Here is a 19,377-nt window from a genome sequence, read left to right as displayed (position 1 = left end):
AACTCAACTCCCGGTCGCAGGCAGGCTGGGAACTGTGGTTCTCAGCTGCTCGGCTATTATGCTAACAGGCTGACACCATGCCTGACTCCTCGGGTCTTAAGATAAACTGGGATTTGTGATCGCTTTATGTATTTAGGGTGCTAAGTGACTACAGCAAAGACATCGTCCAAGGGAAAAAACAATTATGTTCCTCCTGGATCCATTCATTCTGGGACTCCAGAATCTTCATTTCTAGGTGTGAATCTGAACAGTTTTCATTTTCTCATCGTCTGGTTAAGTTAAAATAAAGAAAGATAGACAGAAGCCAAAGAATCCCACACCAGCGGTTTTCTAATGAGATAAAAATACTTTTATTTTATAAAACATGCTGTTTTAAGCAAATTTTTTTAAAAAATAAAACAAAACTCGAGATAGAATGTATGGAAGACAGATACTTCTCAGCTGTGGTCAGGAATGAAGCCAGTAGCTCAGCTTCCTCCACACTGGTTTGATTGGCCCATTGAGACTCTACAAGCTGGTCCACCCAGCCACTGTCTCTCGAGCAGCTGGATGCTTGAGCTGTCTGGATCTCTGTACCCTGTGACTGTCCAGGACTCCAGTTCGCTGGCTGGCTGGGAACTGAGAGTTCTGGTTCTAGAGCTCTTTTGTATAGATATTAGTTACCCAGGATACTTATTACGAACACCAATCACTCCTCCTGGGTCACTTTAGGCTTTGTTTCTGGCCCACTGTTTTGCAGAGGATAAAGGGGGAAACTGGCAGCTAGAACCTTTGCAACAACGTTGCTGCTTTCCAGTTCTATTAATAGCACCATCTGTAGACCCTGAGCAGATCCAGTTCTGGAAGTGGACAGGGTAAAGCCGACTTGAGAAGCCACCTCTCAGTCCTGGGGACAGAGCACTGAAAGGAAAGGCAGCTCACAGTGCCAGCACTGAGGAGAAGACAGCTGCGTCTGTGAGGAGACAGAATCACGGAGACCAGGGTGAACAAAGAAGGCACCAGGCCACTCCCTATGAAGGAGGAACATGAGGGAAGGTGGGCAAGGCATGGACCTTCCTCAGACTTGGGCAAGCAGCTACACACCAGTGTCTCTCTCACTGGCTATTCAAAACACTGGGTGATGTGTAAACTGTTAGAGGCTTCACGAGCAGGTAGGAGTATGTTAAAATCATGAAGTGGTGTTCAAGCTCTATATATGCCATCAAAACCTACCCAACCCAGTTTCCCCGCCCGCAGCCCAGCCTTACTTTTGGGACTTGTCTGGCTTTCAGGCTCAGGCACCTTCCAGTCCATCTTTCGGCCCTTCTCATAGAGACCCTTGAGCACCTTGTGGAAGGACTCGGGCTCAGTACCATTCTTGCTTAGCTCCAGATACTTCCGGTAGAGTTGAAGGGCTGTGCGGGCATCCTCAATACTGTCATGGGTCTCACCTTGAATCTTCAGGTCTGAGGAAAATACAGTACTTAAGGAACTCACACACAAAGCACCTCATTTCTATCCTGGCACCCAGAAAACTCCCATGCAGACTCCCAGTCTCCCAGAAACATCTTATTTTATGTTTATGAACGTTTTGCCTGCATTTACTTATGTGGTCTATGAATAGGAGTGCATGGTGGCATGAAGGTCAGATTGCCTGGAACTGAAGTGACAGATGCTCGTGAGCTATCACATAAGCACTGGGACTTGATCCTGGGTCCTCTGCAAGAGCAGCAGGTGCTCTTAACCTTATTGGTTAAGAGCCAACTCTTCAGACCCGGAAAATGTCTTCTTAAGTCAGTGATAGATCTAAACGAAACCATTAGCAGAAGAAAATGGTAATTCTAAGTTGAGAAATAACTATTCTTTATTCCAAAATGTTTCCTGTTCTGTTTTTTTGTTGTAGGGTTTTTGTTTGTTTAAAGACAGGGTTTCTCTGTGTAGCCCTGGCTGTCCTGGAACTCAAGACTGTACACCAGGCTGTCCTTGAACTGAGACATCCACCTGCCTGCCTCTGCCTCCTGAGAGCTGAGATTAAAAGTGTGTACGAGCACCACCTGGTTTTTGCTGTAGCTTTCTACTGTTGTTCTTGTTAAGACAGTATCTCCTGTATTGCCCAGGATGGCTTCAAACTTACACAGCTGAAAGCGTCGGCCTCCTTGTGCTTTCTACTCTCCTTTTTTTTTTTAAAACAACAACAACAACAACAACAACAAAAAACAAAAACAAAAAATCCAAGGCCGGGCTGGCCTTGAATTCATTATGTACTGAGACTAGCCTCAAAGTTCTATTTTTTCTGTGTCTCCTGAGTTGGAACTCTAGGCAGACTTGTGCACTATGTCCAGTTCCATGTGGTGCTGGGCCCTGAACAAGGACTCTACCAGCTGAGCTGTATCCCCTGCCCCCTGATGTTTTATTTGTTTTTTATGAGTACACTGTCACTGTCTTCAGGCACACCAAAAGAGGGCATCAGATCCCATTACAGATGGTTGTGAGGCACCATATGGTTGCTGGGAATTGAACTCAGGTCCTCTAGGAGAGCAGTCAGTGCTCTTAGCCACTAAGCCATCTCTCCAGCCCTTTTAATCAGTTTTCTCCTCTTAATGAGTTCTTAGTATAAGGCACACAAGGTAGAACAACTCACCTAGAAAGTACCAAGCAAGGAATCGTAGGGAGATCATTCGCTTTCGGGGCATGTGAAACAGATAGACTGTGTCAAGAACTTGGTCCTTAGGCACCTGGCAGGGACCAGAAGAACAGAAGCCTTGAGACTGATGATCCAGAACCTCCCGTTCTCTGAATTCAGACATACACCCCGAGAAGCCAGTCCTTAAGAGTAACTCTGAGGCCAGCAAGGTGGCTCAGCAGGTGAAGGCATTTGCCACCAAGCCTGACAACCTTATTTCAATGCCCAGGACCCACGTGATGGAAGGAGAGAGTCAATGTGCACAAGCTGACCTTTGACCTCTACACACACAACTTGCTACTTGCAAGAGGAGGTGTGTATGAGTACACACACACCAAATAAACGTAGTTTTGTTTTTTAAAGTATGGTAAATAAATGAGGGTGGTAGGAGCAAGTTGGGTGGGAAGAAGGCTGTATATGGGGGTGGGGGTGGGGGAGTTTCAGGCATGGTATATACGCCTTAAGTCCTAACACTCAGGAGGAGACCGCTGGGCCTCTGTGAGTTCCAAGCCAGCCTGCTCAACATAACTAGTTACAGGGCAGCCAGAGCTACTTAGTGAGACACTGTGTCAGAACAAAAACAAAAGAACTCCAAACAGGAAACAAAGGACAACAACAACAAAAACTACACTCTGAAATAAGCCCTGCCCGAACCATGAGGTTGATGACCCGGAAGTCCTTCTGCAGACCATGACCCACAAACTTGACTCCAATATCAATGAGAAAGCGAAGCTTTAAGTAGGTAGACTTGAGAGTTGTGAGGTGCTTTGAGGAAATTTTGGCATCAAGGTCTCCTGGCTTTATCCCCGAGTACTGAGTCAAGTAATCTACTACCTAGGAGTAGAGAAAAAGACAAATCACTGGGCAGGAGAAGGCATGGTCTCTTCCTGCCACTCTTCCCAGGGTTCTTTTTTCTTTTTTTTTTTAGAAATTTTTTTTTTAAAGATTTATTTATTTATTTTATGCATATGAGTATACCACCATTGTTCTCTTCAGACACACCAGAAGAGGGAATCAGACCCCATTACAGATGGTTGTGAGCCACCATGTGGTTGCTGGGAATTGAACTCAGGTCCTCTGGAAGAGCAGTCGGTGCTCTTAACCACTGAGTCATCTCTCCAGCCCGAGCCATCTCTCCAGCCCCTTCCCAGGGTTCTTAAGCACTCTATGTAAGCACAGGGTTGACTGTGACGCCCGTCATATCCTCATACCTGCTCCTGCGTGGAGATGTAGTCATCAATGAAGGGGATACCCTCATTAGGCCCTTGGCCCCGAACACAGGTGATCCTTGCTACTGACATCTGGCTTGGCTTAATGGTGGACTTGGTGCCATCACTGCGTAACTCTGCTTCTTCCTGTGTCACAAGGGTTAATGTGGACACCAGAGAAACACAATTCCTAATACCCTCAGAGTTCCCGTGTCCCATTTTTTGGCTTTGGTTACCTCATTAAGAGTGACAAACTCGGCATCAAGGCCTACCAGGTCCCCAACCTGTGGCATTTCATTCAGCATCAGTGGAATAAAGGTAGTATGTGTTTTCCGTTGCTTCCGTGCAAGCGAGGCTTCTGCCAGGAGCACACTAGCCTCAATGGGGTTCTTGACTGGAAAGAGAATGCAAAGATGACTGGAGCTAGGGAAAGACTAGGGGGAGACCCCAGGATGGCTGCTCAGAGGCTGTCCATCTATACTGTGATCTCTTGATAAAGCATTTGGGGACAAGGAGAGTACCTGGGCGGCCAAGTCTACAGCCTGAGGCTGACCCCCAGAACCCACATGGAGGAAGGAGAGGACCTACCCCCACAAACTCCTCCTGTCCACACTCTGCTGTGGACACACACTAATGCACACACTCTGAGTAAATTAAACTGTAATTAAAAAATTAAAAGGAGACTGTACTTGGTAACAACAGATCAAACCAGAAAATTATCAAGAAGCCAGGCAGTGGTGGCGCACGCCTTTAATCCCAGCACTTGGGAGGCAGAGACAGGCGGATTTCTGAGTTCGAGGCCAGCCTGGTCTACAGAGTGAGCTCCAGGACAGCCAGGGCTACACAGAGAAACCCTGTCTCTGTGTCAAATACTTGTGTCAGGACCCCCCCCCCCAAAAAAAAAAAAAAGAAAATTATCAAGAAACAGACCAAGAAAAAGACAGAAATGGTGGAAAAGACAGAATAAGGTTTTAGTTTGGACCTTAGCTACACAATCCAGAAAAAACAAGCTACAGAGAAATGATCATTTAAAGGTACCAAGCTGGTACCTCTGAAGGAGCTCGTGCCTAGAAGAGATAACCACTTGAGGGTAATGGTTGGAACCGGGCCCAGCTGGCTCAGTGGGTAAAGCATTCACTTTGCAAGCCTGACAACCTGGAATCCACATACACATGGAAGGGGTGAACTAATGTTACAAAGTTGTCCCTTGGTTTCTACACATACAATAATAACAATAAATAAACAATAATAATGTCATTTGAAAAGAAAGCTATCCTATGGTGGCCATTCTCATTCAGACCACTACAAAAGAGAATAAGAATGTTCAGAATCTAAATCTTAACCTAAGCCACTCTTACCAAGTGTCCTTCATGCCACCCTCAGAATTTCCAACTACAAAATTAGTTAATTTTGTTTTGTTGTTTTGAAATGGCTCTTGCTCTATAGCCCAGGAAGGCCTTGAACTGACTGTGTAGTCCAAGTCATGAACTCATGGCAATCCTCCTGCCACAGCCTTTTAAGTGCTGGGATTACAGGCATAAGCTACCATCCCCAGCCAGCTTCCAAACTTAAAATCTGATCAGCAGGAATTTCTTTAGTATCCCTGAAAAAGTTAGCACCAGCTACCAATCCTGAATACTACAAAGATGTCCCCCAGGCTTTCTCCTGAGTCCAATTTAAACTGTCTACGCCTCTGGGCTACTCGGTGCCACTTACTGTTCAGGTTGTATCTGGAATTGAGATTCCTTTTGACATAATACAGGATAGCAGGTACTTTCCAGTTCATGTCAAACTGCACAGCTTCATACTAGAGGAGACAGAACACAGGGAGTAGAGGGGTAGCTCAGCGGTGGAGTGCTAGTGTGCCTAAGGCTCTGGGTTTCGTTCTGAGCACTGCCTCACTCTCTAAAAAAAGAATAAATAGCCGGGCAGTGGTGGCGCACGCCTTTAATCCCAGCACTTGGGAGGCAGAGACAGGCGGATTTCTGAGTTCGAGGCCAGCCTGGTCTACAGAGTGAGTTCCAGAACAGCCAGGGCTACACAGAGAAACCCTGTCTCGAAAAACCAAAAAAAAAAAAAAAAAACTTGTGTCAGGACCCAGGTGCTATTTTTTTCTTAAGTCTCCTGATGCCATTTATTCCCAAAGCTTCTCTAGATTCATCATGAACCTTCCCGGCATTCTATAGGGGCCCGAGAATAAGAACATACTAACAGTCAGACAGATGAAGGGGATATGGACTGTAATTAATCCTGCAACCACGGTACTCTAGAGGCTGAGGCAGAAAGATCACAAGTTCAAGGGTACCCTAGGCCTCACAGTGAATTCAAGAACAACCTGAGTCACACAGCAACGCCCACGCCATACCTCCCCAAAAGAATAAGATGGGGAACAGAACACGTCTTGATTTACCTTATCAATAGGTTCAATAAGGAAGTCATTGAAGAGATACCACTGCTGGTGAGTCACGCCCTGTGCAGGTAAAGAGCCAGGCTAAAGTCAGTGTGATAGCTAGCTGTCTCCTTTCCAGGAGCTCAGGGACAGACCTGGAACTGCACCACAGCCAGGAGCTTGGGGACAGACTCAGGACTGTGCTGCAGTCACCTCCTCCAGGGACATTCTTCTCTGTGTCATTTCACTCACCTCCTTGCGCTGGTGGTAGGTTTCGCCGACTTTGATGTGAGCCACCAAGCTGCCTCCTGTTCGTGAGTCCAGGATGTGTACCACAGTAGCCATCAGGTCATATACATAGACACCATGCTCCTCCTCTGCCCTGGCTGGACCCCACTGTGAGGGGGGTACCCAGGCTGCTAAGCTAAGTTTGAGGATGGGTTGTAGGATGGGGGACGGGGATAAAGGGCAGAGGGTAGGGAGTCCTGGGAATGGGGAGCCAGGGTAGGGTATCTCCATTTTAGCCCAACTATGACTTCCCAACTCTAAACTGAGTTATTCTAGACAACCCCAGAACTGGTAAACGGTCCATTTTACTCCTTTCCTTGATCCTCTAAGGTCCTCCAACCCCTGCCCTGCCTCACCTTCCGCCCTGCCTTTGCTCCCTCAGCCCCTCTCTTCTTCCCACTTTTCAACCACCTGCACCTCATGCTCATCAGCCCAGTTGCAAACATCCAGCCCTTTATTCTTGGTCATCTTCATACGGATGGAAAATGGAAGCCAGACATTCTTCAGCTCCTCGATGGAGGAACAACACAGAAACCCCTCTGGACTCCTCAGTTCCTTCCTATTAGGACAGAAGTGGAAATGTGCTCTGAAGATATGTAGCCAGTGAACAGAGGAATCAGCAGGTAGTCCCACCGTCTGATGACTCTAAGATGCACCCACCGATCAGCTAAAGCAAACTCCTTGCTCTTCATCTCCCCGCCAAACTTCTTTACCGCTATTTTGAAGGCAACCTAAACACAAAGGAAAGAATGCATTCATATACAGAAGTAAACCCAAGAGATAAAGAAGACAAAGCAGTCCTGGGAAGTCCTGCTCAGTACCATGGTCAGTCACGGTCACTACCTCAGCTTGCAGTCTCCAGAAATCAGCCTCCTTTGAGCTATTCACTTCACAATTAATGACAAGAATATCTGGCAGATGTCGGATGTTGCGGGTCTGAATCTGAGAGAAGGAAACAAGAAATGGCAGAGTCTACAGAAAAAAAGATAAAAAGGCTAGACAGGATCTGTAAAAGTGGAATTCTTCCCACTCCCCGTACAACCCTGGGAGGTAGTGCTAACACTGGCATGCCAGACCGTGCATGAGTCCTCAGAGAAGCGGGACCCCAGCTGACTCACTGTGGGCTGGTACTTCTCACAGTTGTCACACCAGGCCTGTGTGTTCTGCTCCAGGCAGATACTTCGCTTCAGCACCTGAGCAAAGTCATAGTTCTTCCCGGTTTTATCTGAGGAGACACTCGACACTTCACTCCAAGCTCTCCCCTCTACCTACAGCCTCCCAAACCCCTCTGTGGTGTTACAAGTTATCTGAGGGAACCTCCCAACCCAGGTGCAGGGTATACCACAGATGCTACCCTCAGGGTAGGAGAGTGTGAAGAGCAGCGTGGACGAGGCCCGCACAGTCTCACTGCCGCAGCGGCAGAGGCTGCAGTTCTCCATCTCACAGCTGAACAGCTGCCCGATGACAGAGTCCCCTGATGAGCAGAAACTGCTGAGAGAGGTGAGGGCGACACACACATACACACACACCGAGTGTTAGAAGGCCCTTTGAGTCCCAGGGTCTGGCTTTGGGGTCTTTATACTTGTTCAGTTCCATACCTGCCTCCAGCACCTCGATAAGCCTGGGGTACTTCCAGCTCCTGCATATCCTGATGCAGCTGAGTGAGAATGAAGCGGTTCCACCTCTGGATGAGCCGGGCCAGACTGCCCTTGCCTGAAGCCTCATCTGAGTCAGCGAGGATGAGACCCAGTGCTGAGGCCTCAGGAATGGTTCGGAAAGCTCGGAGGAAATTACTGCCCTGGAAGAGGGTTATGTTGACGGAAATGTGCCGTTTGCACAGCTGTGCCCTTTTCAGCCATCCACCTTCTGTCCCTTGCTGTTTTGAGTGCCCCAGGTCTCGGGGGACTGACCTGACAAGGATCACCACGAGAGAGGTCCAGCATGTGGAAGAGGAAGCCAAGCTCACATGCCAGGCAGAACTCCTTCTGGCAAAGGTGGTTCTGGATCAAACAGCGAACAGGCTCCAAGAAATAGAGCACCTGGAGGGGGAGCAGGGAAAGATGGGGAGGGGGGCGTTCTGTGAGCCACTGGATACAAAGCGTGACTCCAGTGAGGAAATGGAGCTCACAGAGGAGAGACAGTGGTAAGAGGGAGGGTACACAGTACATGAGGCCAAGGTACAGCAGGCGGCGCTAAGGAGTCCTAGGGAGAGTAGAGGGGGGACTAAGAGGCAGTGGGAATACGGAAAGCAGGAGGCATGTGTAGGCTCAGGGACAGCCAGCCCTTACCTGGATCATGCAGTTACAGTAGGCATTGGGGATGTGAGGCTCTAACCCAGCAAACAGAGTCTTATTGTAGTGTTTGAAGTCAAAGTCTTCCAGTCCTAGCTTGGAATATTTGATGGTTACCTAAGGCACAGACAGTTTGAGCAGCATGAGGAGGACAGAGGGCCTCCCGGGTCCAGACTTGTGGGGGAAGCCTTTATGGACTGCATTCAATTCCATGCCGTACGACTCCCTTTCCCCACACGTCCCACAAGACCCCGACTCGGTGTCTCCAGCACCTTCCGGTATTTCTTAGAAACGGTGTGGAGAGGCTCCTCTTCTCGCCCTGTGGGGGACTCTGTGACTTGACTGAAGTTGTCAAATTCATGGTCTGACTCTTTTAGTCGATAGGGAATCTAGGGGGTTTAGTTGTTTTTTTTTTTTAAAAAAAAGAGAGAGAGAGAGAGAAAGAGAGAGAGAGAAAGAGAGAGAGAGAGAGAGAGAGAGAGAGAGAGAGAGAGAGAGAGAGAGAATTTCCATTGGATTGTTTAACATCTTTGGCTTCCCCTTCTTTTTCCTTTCTGATGTTTTTTATTTTGTTTTGTTTTGAGACACGGTCTCACTACATAGCCCTGGTTGGCCTGGAATTCAGTATGTAGACCAGGCTAGCCTTGAACTTCTGCCTTTGCCTCTTAAGTGCTGGAATTAAAAGCATGTGCCATCGCACTTAACTCTGTTTTCATTTTATTTATTTTTAATTTTTTTTTTTTAATTTTTGAGACAGGGTCTCATGTAGCCAAGGCTGGCTTCAAATTCAACATATACCCAAAAAGCCCCACCTAGGGCTAGGGTTGCCGGTGTATGCCACCTTACCCACTGCCTATTTTAGTCTTTTATTTTTCCTACTTTTAAAGCTTTATTTCAACATAACTATGCTTACAGAAATATATTCACACTGGTTAATGGAATGCAACTAAGTTTAATTTGTATATGATTTATTATTTTAAAAAACCATCAACCCTGCCATCTATTTTATTTTTATCTATTACAAACATATAAATAAAAAGTCTTCCATCAAAATGCTGCCAATGAAGAGAGAAAGAACACTGAGAAATATGCTTTCGGTTTACCTTAGGAAAGCAACACAGATCACATTGTAAACAATTATAAAATTGGGGCAGAGTTCAGACCCAAGTTAAATTCTTAGATCTCAAGATGGATGGAGAACCAATAAATAAGTCATCCTCTGACCTTCACATGTGCTTGTGACACAGCATGCTTACACTCACTCACACACGGTTACACACTCTCACTCACACACATGCTCTCACACTCACACATACGCTCGCACACACATACTCTCATTCACTCACACACACATACACTCGCAACACACCTGCTCACACAGTCTCACACACTCACATATACTCACACTCACATACACTCTCATACACTCTCACACACCTGCTCACACAGTCTCACACACACACTCACAATATATATATATATATATATATATATATATATATATATCACACGTATAAAACATTGTAATGTTATACCGTCACCACTTACTTCCTGAGACCCCCCCTCTAACGACTGTTACCTTCGCCGTCTTCCCCCTCCTCGTGGCCCGCCTGTCTACCTACTTCATTATACTGCTCTTAACTGCTCGCTTTGGAAAGCTCTGGCACGGAGTGCTCACAACATTCATTTGGCATTTAAAACAAGATATAAATAATTTCTGACGGGGTAATGTCTTTTCTTCAACCAAATAACCATCCTAAGGGATAAAACCTTATCACCTATGTATCAGACAATAACAAGCACTTAGTTTCTTGAATTCTGCACACATGTCCCAAACCTTTACTGTCTAAGAACAAAACATACACGGAGAGACAGGAGAACACAGCACAGTAGGCTCGTGTCTGAACATACCTGGTTGCGCAGCCTGGTGCGAGGGTTGGGAGCATAGCCAATGAAGCCCACTTTCTTCATGGTCCGAAGAATCTCTGCATCCACAGGTGGGGCTCGCCTATAATCCAGTGTAGTTCTAGGCTTGTGGGGCCATGACAGCCACCCATGCACTTCCCAACCCATGGGCTCAGAAGAAGAAAAAGCATTTAAGGTAGACAAAATTAACTAGCAGTGGAATAACAGCCAGGCTAGCAAAAGCTTCCATATCTCCCCCCAACAACCCGCTCCAGCCCAGCAGTGAGTACAACCTGGGAGCAGGAGCAGAGTTGGCAGCAGGCCAGTCGGAGAGCAGCGCATCCGTGGTAAGCGGGACAGGAATAAGGGAAAGTGGCAGCAGATCCTGGCTCCAGTCCAGAGGAGGCAAAGAGTCCACAAGACAGGGCAGAGCAAATTCAGTTTCTCGGGAGTAGGGGTTGAAGGATGGCTCAGGGGAATCAGTCCAGAGATGCACACAGCCCTCAGAATCCCCAAAGGCCAGGGCCTGCTTGCTGGCTGACACGTCAAACGTCATTAGCAAAGGTCCCACGGGATTCACATGGAAGATGTCAGCTGGGTTGGCCAGGCCTGTGGGTTCACAAAACTGGCATTGACCTAGGAGGGAAAAAGGGACAGACCAGTGAGCCCTGGAAACTGCAAGGGAAAACCCCTTCACTGTCTCCTAACGTCAGTAGGAGCGTTAATCAGAGGAGGGACACGGGCGCTTCACTCCCAGCAAAGGCACGTCTTCCGTCAGTCCACCTAGTCCCTCTGAGATGGGGTTTCTCTGTGGAGTCCTGGCTGTCCTGAACTCTGTGGATCAGGCTGGGTTTGAACTCAGAGATCCACATGTCTCTGCCTCGTGTATGCTGCTATTAAAGGTGTGTGCCACCACGCCCAGCTAAGACTTACAAGTGTGGCTCTGCGTTGGGATATGCATACCACTGCAGATGCCTGTAGAGGCCAGAAGAGGGCATGAGACCCACTGGTGCCTCCTACTGTAGGTGCTGGGAACTGAACTCAGGTTCTCTACAAAATACTCTGAATACTGAGCCATGAGTCATTTTCTTGGTCCCCATCTTTTTTGTTTTTATACACTTTTTGGTGCACAGGAGACTGACAGGGTGTACAGGAGATACTACTGGTGTATAGCGCCCTTATGGGCGATCACTCTGTCATTTGGCTGCAGCTCTGGCTTCCCCTGTTTTCCCTGTTGCCCAGTCAGGATTTGAATTCACCATCTTTCTGCTTCAACCTGTCAAGTAGCTGGGATCACAGGCCTGTGATCTTTACTGTCTTCTGTGCACCTCAGATCCATTTATAAGCAACCCAGGTGAAACCGTGGGAGCCTGGTAGACAGTTATTTTTTTCCCCAACAGAGAAGTATATGGGGTTACTCTTGAGGAGCAGGGTCTCTGCTCACGAGCCTGTCCTACCCAGTGGTGCACCCGTCCTACCCAGTGCTGCGCCCGTCCTACCCAGTGCTGCACCCTGTCCTACCCAGTGCTGCACCCTGTCCTACCCAGTACTGCACCCTGTCCTACCCAGTGCTGCACCCGTCCTACCCAGTGCTGCACCCGTCCTACTCAGTGCTGCACCCGTCCTACCCAGTGCTGTGCCTGTCATACCTAATGTTGTACCCATCATACCTGACTGGGAGATGATAGCAAGGCGGGAAGTGTAGGTGGGGATGAAACGCAAGAAGGCTGGATCCACGTGCACTTGAAGCGGCGTGATGGCACGCATCATGCGCAGGTCATACACCTTGAGGAAACGGTCACAGGCTAGGCCAGTGAGGCGGCTGGAGAAGCCACAGGCAGCCAGCAGGTTGCCATGAACATCAAAATCTGACAGACTCCCTGAGAAGGCATCAAATTCATGCTCCACTTTAAAACTACGGAGGTCTCGCAGAGAAACCTGAAGAAGAAAAGACCTGTTATCTGCCACCTCTGTGACAGGGAAGAGACCCCGCCACCTACTTAACCCTGAGAGAGCCCTGCCAGAGACGACCAAGGTTCTAGGATACTGTCAGAGAAAAGAAAGGCAGAAAGAGAAGCCAGGAGCTGGAAGAGATGACCTAAAGAATTCATTTACCCCTTTGCCTCCAAGGCACCTAGCTGTAGAAAACAACAGGACCCAAGATAATCTCAACACAGTTTAAGCAGGCCATGACTTAATCCCTCAGAGCCCTCACCTCTCACCCACAGGGAAAGCAGACCCCAGCGTCTAGTGAAACAGGGCCCATGGTGGGGACAGACACGCAATCTGGTTACCTTGCCAGATGTGTGGCCACAGAAGAAGAAGCGATTTGTCTGTCTCATGATGGTGACTCCGGGTGTCTCAACTGCATACTGGAGAGAGAAAGAAGAGAAGCTGGTGAGATGACTTCCCACGACCAAGACAGAGAAGTCACACCCACATCTCAACACACTACAGCCCAAGCACAGCCTCACCAGGACTCCAGCTCCCATGTGGGTCTTTCCTGGGCACGACCTAAACTTATACCTTCTGAGTCTCCTGGACGGTGTTCAGATCAATCTCCAGTATGTGGTTCTGCAGCCCACCAACAAGCAGAGTGTTGTTGTCTGTCAGGAGGAGACTGTGCATATCCTCACTCTCATCCAGTCTGTGTGAGAAGGGGCAACAGGACAGGGTCTCACCAGCTGCCAATCCTACGGCCTTCCTGTAATTTCCCCCTTTCCCAGCTCAACTGAAAGGCCACTTACAAATAGTCAAATATAATGAGCCCCCCACGGGCCATGTACTTGAGGTTGTTCTTGGTGAGGAAAAGGATACCGTTCTCCAGGCTCTGGATTTGCCGAATGTCATCACCACCGTTCACCTGAAAGGATGAGTAGCGCTCCAGAGCTGGACCGAAGAAGGAAGTGGCGTGGCCCTGGGGAGGATGAAAACACACCCTTGGGTGAGGCAGGGGCATGGCAGATTCTTGCCAAGGATGGAGCACTCTTCAGATTCCCTTTTTGTCTAGACAATAGAGGCCTAAGGGACTAGTCAATCTTAGGGATAAAGCAATGATTACCTTACATTAATGCAAATTATTATTTTTGTAAATTATTTTTAAATTATTAACTGAAACATTACCTATCTTTATGGTCATAGTTGAAAAAATGAGGGTTTATATAAGTAATTATTTTTAAATGTTATTTGTGTGTGTGTGGGTGTGTTCCAGAAGGGCTGGAAGAGGGCACCAGATCCCCTGGAGCTGGAGTTACAAATAACTATGAACTGCCACGTGGGTGCTGAGACTCTAACCCAGATCCTCTGGAAGACAACAGGTAATCTTAACCAACCTGAGCTGTTCTTCAAGCCTCAAATTATTTTTGTTCACCCAGCACAGAATACTTATGCAAAACCCTCATTTTATTTTATGACCATAATGATAGGTAATGCTTCAGGTAATTAGAGATTTGTTTCTTCAGAAGGCCAGGGACATAGCTGATCCTCTGCTGGCCACTTGTTTCATGGTCAAGTTTTAGGGTGTTAAAAAAAAAAGGTCTCATATAGTACAGGATGGCCTGCCTAAGCTGCCACTAAGCACTGGTATCAGACCTTGCTTCACGGCTAAACTTTTTCTGTTGTTGCTTTTTGAGTCAATGTCTCTATATATCCTTGGCTGTTCTGGTATTTGCTATGAAGATCAGGTTGGCTTCAAACCCAGAGACCTTCCTGCATTTGCCTCTGGAGTCCTCGTTTACTTAAATCTGAATCTCTACAGCAAGTGAGCAAGCCATACTGAGTCAATGGTTATAGGCCAGAACACGAAGACTGTGAGACACCTCTCCTGCTCTGGCTTATCATTCACTCCAGACTTCTGACTTGAGTCTCTGACTCCTTATGTGCACGCCTTCTTTGCTCTGTTGTTTGAGAGGGGGTTATACTATGCAGCCATGGCTGTCCTGCCTCTGCCTCCAGAAAGGGATTAAATCTGTGTGTCACTACCCATGGCCTCCCCTCTTTGGATCTCTTGAAACATGTACCTCCTCACTTACAACCTTGTTTGCTTTTAATTACATTTGTGCTTGAGTTTTTCTTTTGCTTTATTCAGTACTAGGAATCAAACCTAAGGGCTCACATACAAGTACTTGGCTTAGATAGGTCCCCAGCCTTTTGTTACTTTATTTTAAGAAAGGTTCTTGCTATGTAATACTTGCTGGCCTGGACCTTATGCAATCTGCCTTGGTTTCTCAGGCGGTGATATTACAGACATGTGGACACCTTGAATCCCATTTCTTTTTTTAAAAAAATTTGTTTTATTTTTGAGACGGCCCTGGTTGTCCTAGAACTCACTTTGCAGACCAGGGTGGCCTCAAACTCACAGAAATCCACTTACCTCTGTCTTCTAAGTGCTGGGATTAGAGGTGTGGACTACCATGCCCAGCCTTGATCATGGATTGTTGTGTTTTGTTTTTTAACTGTTCATTCCAACCCTAAGCCTTACAATTAGGTACCTAGCAGTTGGCTTACTAGTTTCAGAAGGTGGGGATATAGCTCAGCAGTAAAACACTTGCCTAGCATGTTGTAAGGTCTTGGCCTTAATACTCAAGCACTGGAAAAGCTAAATTCTTCCATGTCTTTGGCATATGAACTAAAGGATCCCAGGGCCTGGGGGAGGGAAGAGACTAAGATTGGATCCCAGGGTCTCTTGCATTCCAGGCAAGTACTTATCATTGATTCACACTCCCATCTCGTTTTGTATGTTCTTCATTCTGCTGACAAAGGAAAGAGTACCTAAGTGAGTGAATAAGAGTGAATAAGTACCTACCTTTCATCTTCCACCCCAATATATTTTTTTCAAATTGTAAAGCTAGGCATGGTAGTGCATGCCTCAAATCTCAGCAGTGAGGAGGTAAAGGCAGGTGGATCTCTGAGTTCAAGTCCAGATTGGTCTACAGAGTGAGTTCCAGACAGCCAGGGCTACACAGAGAGAACTTGTCTTTAAAAAATAATAATAAGACTAGTTCAACTAGGCACAGTGGTATATGCCTGAAATTATAATCACAGCTTAGAGATTTATGTAGGAGTCATGCGTTCAAGGTCATTCTTGGTTACAAACCAAGTTCAAAGTCAGCCTGTGATTTAAAAAAAAAAGGCGGGCTGGAGAGATGGCTCAGCAGTTAAGAGCACTGACTGCTCTTCCAGAGGTCCTGAGTTCAAATCCCAGCAACCACATGGTGGCTCACAACCATCCGTAATGAGATTGGATGCCCTATTCTGGTGTGTCCAAAGACAGCGACAGTGTACTCATAAATAAAAATAAATAAATAAATAAATCTTAAAAGAAAAAAGGAAGTTACTTCAAAAAAAAAAAGGCAAAAGACAAATTATTCAGTATATTGCAAAGATGGCAAGCAACAGAGTTACCTAGTTGGCCCAATACGTTCTAAGTTCTTGTAGTTCCTGCATGCTGTACTCAGCACTCTATACGATGCCAGGGGGCCTAGGCTAATACAGCCTCCTGCATGCTGTGCTCACCAGTCTATACAACACCACAGGAGTGTATACTAATACAGCTTTCCCTTCTCCTTTACTTGATTCAACATTTTTGAGACAGAGTCTCATGGAACGCAGGCTGGCTTCAAACTCAGTAAAGCAGCCAAAGATGACCTTGAACTCCTGGTCTTCCTGCCGGTTCCTCCCGGTGCTAGGACTTTAGGGTATGTAACATCACACTCCACATACACATATTTTCCAAGACTCAGCTCAGCTGTCCCCTTTGCCCTAGTAGCCCTTTCTGACCATTCTCCAGCTCAGTAATGCTCAATTTCTCCACTGATGTTTAAGGCCAGGAGATCACTTGTTCCGGTGCTTTTCTCTGCTCACTGTACCGAGTTCTATAAGGGCAGGAACTGTTTTGGTAGTAGCAGCTGTTTTGAGACATGGTCTTACTATGGTAATCCATGCTGTCCTGGAACTTACCATCCTCCTGCCTCAGCCTCAAAATCAGGGTTATAAGGTGTGATCAACCATGCCTGTCTAAGATCTTTGTTGTATTCTGTTCTGTTCCCTGTGCCCAGCACAGAAGTAGACATGCCTGACTTACTGAACTGAATACATCAGTGAGAAAGTTCATCTCTCCTAATGGAAAAATAATTTATAACTCCATGACATTGTAAATAAGCAATCCAAGGTCTTACAGAGACTACTTGGTTTCATAGCATATATTAATACGCATTTGAAAATGAACACTGATGACTGCTTAGACTAACATCAGAAAGAGAAGACAAAATAATTGTAATAGGTATCCAAAAACATTCATTAAATATTCTGCAATTATAAACCAGGTGTGGTGCATTCCTGAAACACTAGGATTTTGAGGCTGAGATAAGGCTGCTCCTAGTTCAAAGGCACCCTGGGCTGCATAGTTTAGGTCCTACATCAGAAGCTTCTACATAGTGAGGCTCTGTGTTTCAAACTCTGACCACACTCCCAATTCTAAATTGGGTTAAAAAACTAAAGATTGGGTATGGATGGCTATAAACTAAGGGATGAGTACAATCTAAACATGGGCTCAGCTCTGTTGGTGATACACCTATAATCTCAGCACCCTGGAGATGATGGTACGATTCGAAATTTGAGGCCAGCCTGGGTTATAGAGCAAAACCCTGTTTTAAAACAAAAACAGGATTCGACATGTAGGAATAGGTACAGTGCTTGCCTTCTGTGCATGAAGCCCTGGGGTTTATCCCAGCACGACAGACACTGACTATGGCTTTGGTGTCTATATTCCCAGCACTCGGGAGATAAGAGGCAGGAGGATCAGAAATTCAAGACCATCCTTGGCTATACATAAAGTTCAAGGCCAGATTGGGATTGAGGAAACCCTGTCTTAAAAAACAGTAAACAACAGTCAGATACAGATTCATACAAATAAACTGAGCACTTTGGAGGCAAAAGCAGGAGGACTGCTATGAGTTCTAGGTCAGCCTGGACTGTAGAGAGAGATGTTGTCACATAAACACAGTAAGTGTTGGGCGAATTGGCAGAGTGGAGAATGCCTTATGAGACCAAATATGTAGTTAATCTCTGGAGCCCCAACCCTTTCTCTTGGTTTGAGAAACCCAGCTAACTCTCATCACTTCAACTCGGTTTTGACTTCCTGCAAAGCGCTGTCCTTGGGCAAAGACCAGATAAAGATTTCTAATACACCCCTTCAGCCTTCAGAAAGGGGTACAGTTCTTACCCCATGGCTCCCCACCCACAGCATCTCCTCATGTAAATCAAAGTGGGAGACAGACACAGGTACTCCTACGTCAGCCACCACGCTGTGCAACTCAGAGTAGACACCTTCCATTATGTGCACTGACTCCTGGACAGGAAGAGCCTCCAAGGCCACTCCCTCTGGGTCCAGCTCCACATTCTGTAGCAAACTTGGATTCAGGTGGGCATCCAGGACTGGGTCCAAGGTAGAATGCATAGCTGGGGAAAATTCGGCCAGTCCAGGATCCAGACCCTCAAAGTTCATGACGATAATGGCCGCTGGTCAGACCCGCGTCACACCCTCCCTTGCCACGGTTCCTACAGACACCTGACCCAGCCTTCAGCAGGACAGCACCAGTGAATCTAGAATGGACATCCTGGCCTGCAAGGGAAAGAGGCAGCTCGTCAGGGATAGGCCTAGGTACTGGAAGTGTCACCTATGTGAACAGGACAATGAGGTAGGCAGAGGGGATGAGACTGCCAGGCAAAGAAGGAAACATGCAAGGAAGGGGACGCGGGCAATGTTGTACAGTGAGACAACTTTGTCCCTTAATCTGCACCTCTGAACTTTCAAAGTTCTCTACCACCCCCACCAAATGATCTAATTCTTGACTTCCCTTTCTCCAGAACCACAAGATGAAGGGAGCGGGTATGATAGGGGCTGGAGTTTGGTCGAGAGCTCTGAGACGTTTGTTTTTCCTAGAATTGGACATGAGACAAAGGGGCTGGGCAGTGAAGGGAGCAAGACAAGTCAGTTTCCCAGAATCCTTTACAGTGGTTACCCAGCATTCTCCAGGGGGTGGGTAACAAGAACGGCCAGTTACCCACAAACGGGGCGGGGGTAAGGGGGAAGTAATGGAAACGGATAGCTACCCAGAATTCTTTGAGCGAACCAGAGAAACTGGTTACCCAGAATTCTCCCCCAGCGCAGGGGACGGGAGGGGAAGGATTAGGGCAAAGGTCAAGACGTGTTCCTGGGATGCTTACGGGGAATGGGTCATTACCAAGATTTCTCCATGGCGGATATTTTGGAGCGCGTGGAATTCAAACGAGTAGGGGGTAGAGAAAGCGCCGTCAGCTCCGCGGGAAATTCCAGTTTCCCTACTACTCCCCCGCCTCTAGCTCAACCTAACACACGCTAGACGGACGGCGGATTGACAGCCATCGCTACCAATCAGCAGGGGCCACGGGCTCACCTCAGCCAATCAGAAGGAGCCAGGTACAGGTAGCTCCGGAGAAGGCGTGTGACGTAAGCTCCGCCAAAACAAGGTTACGGAATGCCACCGGGGACAAACTGAGTCAGGCGCGGACCTATTTGGGGTTACGAAAAGAAATCCCTTCACTCTTAAGCTTTGTTAAACAAAATTAACTTTAGACTTGGAAACCAAGCTTTTA

General features: G+C 47.1%; 1 protein-coding gene across 1 annotated transcript; it reads right to left on the bottom strand.

Annotated features, from left to right (window-relative positions):
- Positions 1-326: 326 nt before the first annotated feature.
- Pan2 (poly(A) specific ribonuclease subunit PAN2) lies at positions 327-19,105 on the bottom strand. Its single transcript, XM_028786701.1, is given in 27 exon segments — positions 327-952; positions 1,248-1,445; positions 2,621-2,714; positions 3,317-3,496; positions 3,874-4,017; positions 4,107-4,264; positions 5,587-5,677; positions 6,281-6,340; positions 6,512-6,664; positions 6,666-6,683; positions 6,965-7,106; positions 7,208-7,278; positions 7,391-7,489; positions 7,666-7,772; positions 7,902-8,038; positions 8,146-8,345; positions 8,458-8,586; positions 8,836-8,955; positions 9,111-9,227; positions 10,750-10,846; positions 11,037-11,379; positions 12,414-12,681; positions 13,038-13,115; positions 13,270-13,390; positions 13,491-13,660; positions 17,966-18,364; positions 18,987-19,105. Coding segments are annotated over 26 exon segments (3,612 nt in total). The 5' UTR covers positions 18,248-18,364; positions 18,987-19,105; the 3' UTR covers positions 327-917.
- Between the last annotated feature and the right edge of the window lie 272 nt (positions 19,106-19,377).

This window comes from Grammomys surdaster, unplaced genomic scaffold (assembly GCF_004785775.1).
Source record: "Grammomys surdaster isolate TR1022 unplaced genomic scaffold, NIH_TR_1.0 125562, whole genome shotgun sequence".
NCBI classification, from domain to species: Eukaryota; Metazoa; Chordata; class Mammalia; order Rodentia; family Muridae; genus Grammomys; species Grammomys surdaster.
The sequence above is the reverse complement of the archived record's forward strand: the minus strand, read 5'-3'. Positions and strand labels throughout refer to the sequence as shown.